Source organism: Nanorana parkeri, unplaced genomic scaffold, assembly GCF_000935625.1.
Source record: "Nanorana parkeri isolate BGI_ZX_2015 unplaced genomic scaffold, ASM93562v1 scaffold2618, whole genome shotgun sequence".
NCBI lineage: Eukaryota > Metazoa > Chordata > Amphibia > Anura > Dicroglossidae > Nanorana > Nanorana parkeri.
Genome location: NW_017308886.1, coordinates 108,797 through 110,493, shown reverse-complemented (window position 1 = coordinate 110,493; position 1,697 = coordinate 108,797). Strand labels below are relative to the sequence as shown.

Below are 1,697 nucleotides of genomic sequence, written 5' to 3'. Positions count from 1 at the left end.
TCTGCAGGAGAAGGTGTAAAGATACACTTAATGCCTCTACAGTCAGAGTTACCAGTCCGGGTTGCAATTTGTCCTGGGAATTCCGGCATAACTGTGGTGAAATCCTCAAGTGATCCATGCCAAGACTCTGAGGACTCAAGCAGGAGACAACGTTCCAGGCTGTCGGTGTCAGGTGCTCGAGTGGGTGCATAGCAAGTGGACTGAGAGTTGGTGGAACCTACGGGACTACTCCCTGTGTGTCTGCGATCCGACATGTTGTGTTCAAAGGCAGGAGCTGCACTCACGGTTAGGTACTCATGAACATGCTGCTGCGGGAGAGCTTAGCGAGGCCGGCGGTGACCAAGTCATTGTAGATGGACAGCAAAGACCAACCAAGGTGGATGGCTGCGTCACTTGCAACAGAGGAGCCATAGCAAGAAGATGTTCCCTCACACTAAGTGGTGATAACAAAAGAATGAAGCACATGCACCTGAACTAAGTGTGGCATCACTCAGTCCCCTAACGTTTGGGTCACTTCCGATACTCCACCCAAGAGGTCTACTCTCAAAGTGAGTCTTCAGAGACTGGGCCACACCAGAGACCGTGCCACCCCTCTGGATAACTAACATGGTACACTCTCAGGTCTGGAAACCACCATAATGTGGAGCCCAGTGCCCCAAAGACACATTCCAAGCTAGCCCTGCAGCCGTCCAGTTCATCGGGGTCTGTATACGGCCACAAAAGCTATTGCTGAGCATACGCCAATCCGGAGAGATGTACATAGTCCAACATGTAGGTAAGTATAGACAGTGAAGCACAAATCAGCTGTTTTCACAATTGCCAACTGTGTCTCACCTGCATTGTAAGGGATTGTTATAGATTCACTGTCCTCCGATAAATAATTATTTACAGTGCAGGTCAGTACAACATTCTCTTTTGGTCGGGGTGCAATGTAGTCCTGCTGATTAGTAGACACAGTTTCTCCTCTGGTTTGGTCCAGCCATGTGTAGGTCACATTGATGGTGGAGGAGATACAAGACAGGTTAATCTCCTGACTGGAGCTGCTGTCGTAGATGGTGGGCTTGGAAACCCGATCTGTAAGAAAAGAACGTCACATCAGATAGTAATATAGAAACGAGGACCCATAATAATACACGGGGACATGAAAAATAGGTGCTTTCTACACATCAACCAATCACCAGAGGAGAACCAGTAAGGAAGGGGAAGGTGGGGGTCATCCCACGTCAACTGGTCTCAGTGTGGCGCCCCAGATTGAGAGCCCTGACACTACACCTACCACAGCTTAGGCCCCCATGGGAGAGTGAGGAGACATCTTTCCTTTTTCCATGACATGGACCGGCAAGAAGAAGTGAGGACCCCCCTCCTTGGTGGAAAGCCCCCCCCCCCACCTTCCTGTCTGTCCATGTCATGGAGAGATATGCTTTCCTATAGAAAACTCTAGAAATGTGACCCTGTTGCTAAAATAAATACATAAACAAAGAATGTTTACACTCCCCTGCTAAAGAAAACCATCTCTTGAAGTATCTTCAGAATTCAAAGCTTATGAGAATGTCTGTTTACTGATGCCACGTTTCACTCAGTCGTTCCTCCCACCGGCCATTATGTCACAACAGGACACAGGGCATTAGGAGAGGTGAGCATTCACTATATTTTTTTTTGGTGGGGGGGGGGGGGGGTTTTTTTACTTTTTTTTTTTT

General features: G+C 48.3%; 1 protein-coding gene across 1 annotated transcript in view; it reads right to left on the bottom strand.

The window, feature by feature from the left end:
* Positions 1–286: 286 nt before the first annotated feature.
* The window catches only part of LOC108802036, a 6,368-nt gene continuing 4,957 nt past the window's right edge, over positions 287–1,697 (bottom strand). The window contains exons 4-6 of the mRNA XM_018573924.1: positions 835–1,074; positions 607–704; positions 287–433 (exon numbers count right to left, since the gene is read on the bottom strand). Of these exons, the coding sequence (XP_018429426.1) occupies positions 287–433; positions 607–704; positions 835–1,074 (485 nt within the window). The remainder of the gene's footprint in view (positions 434–606; positions 705–834; positions 1,075–1,697) is intronic.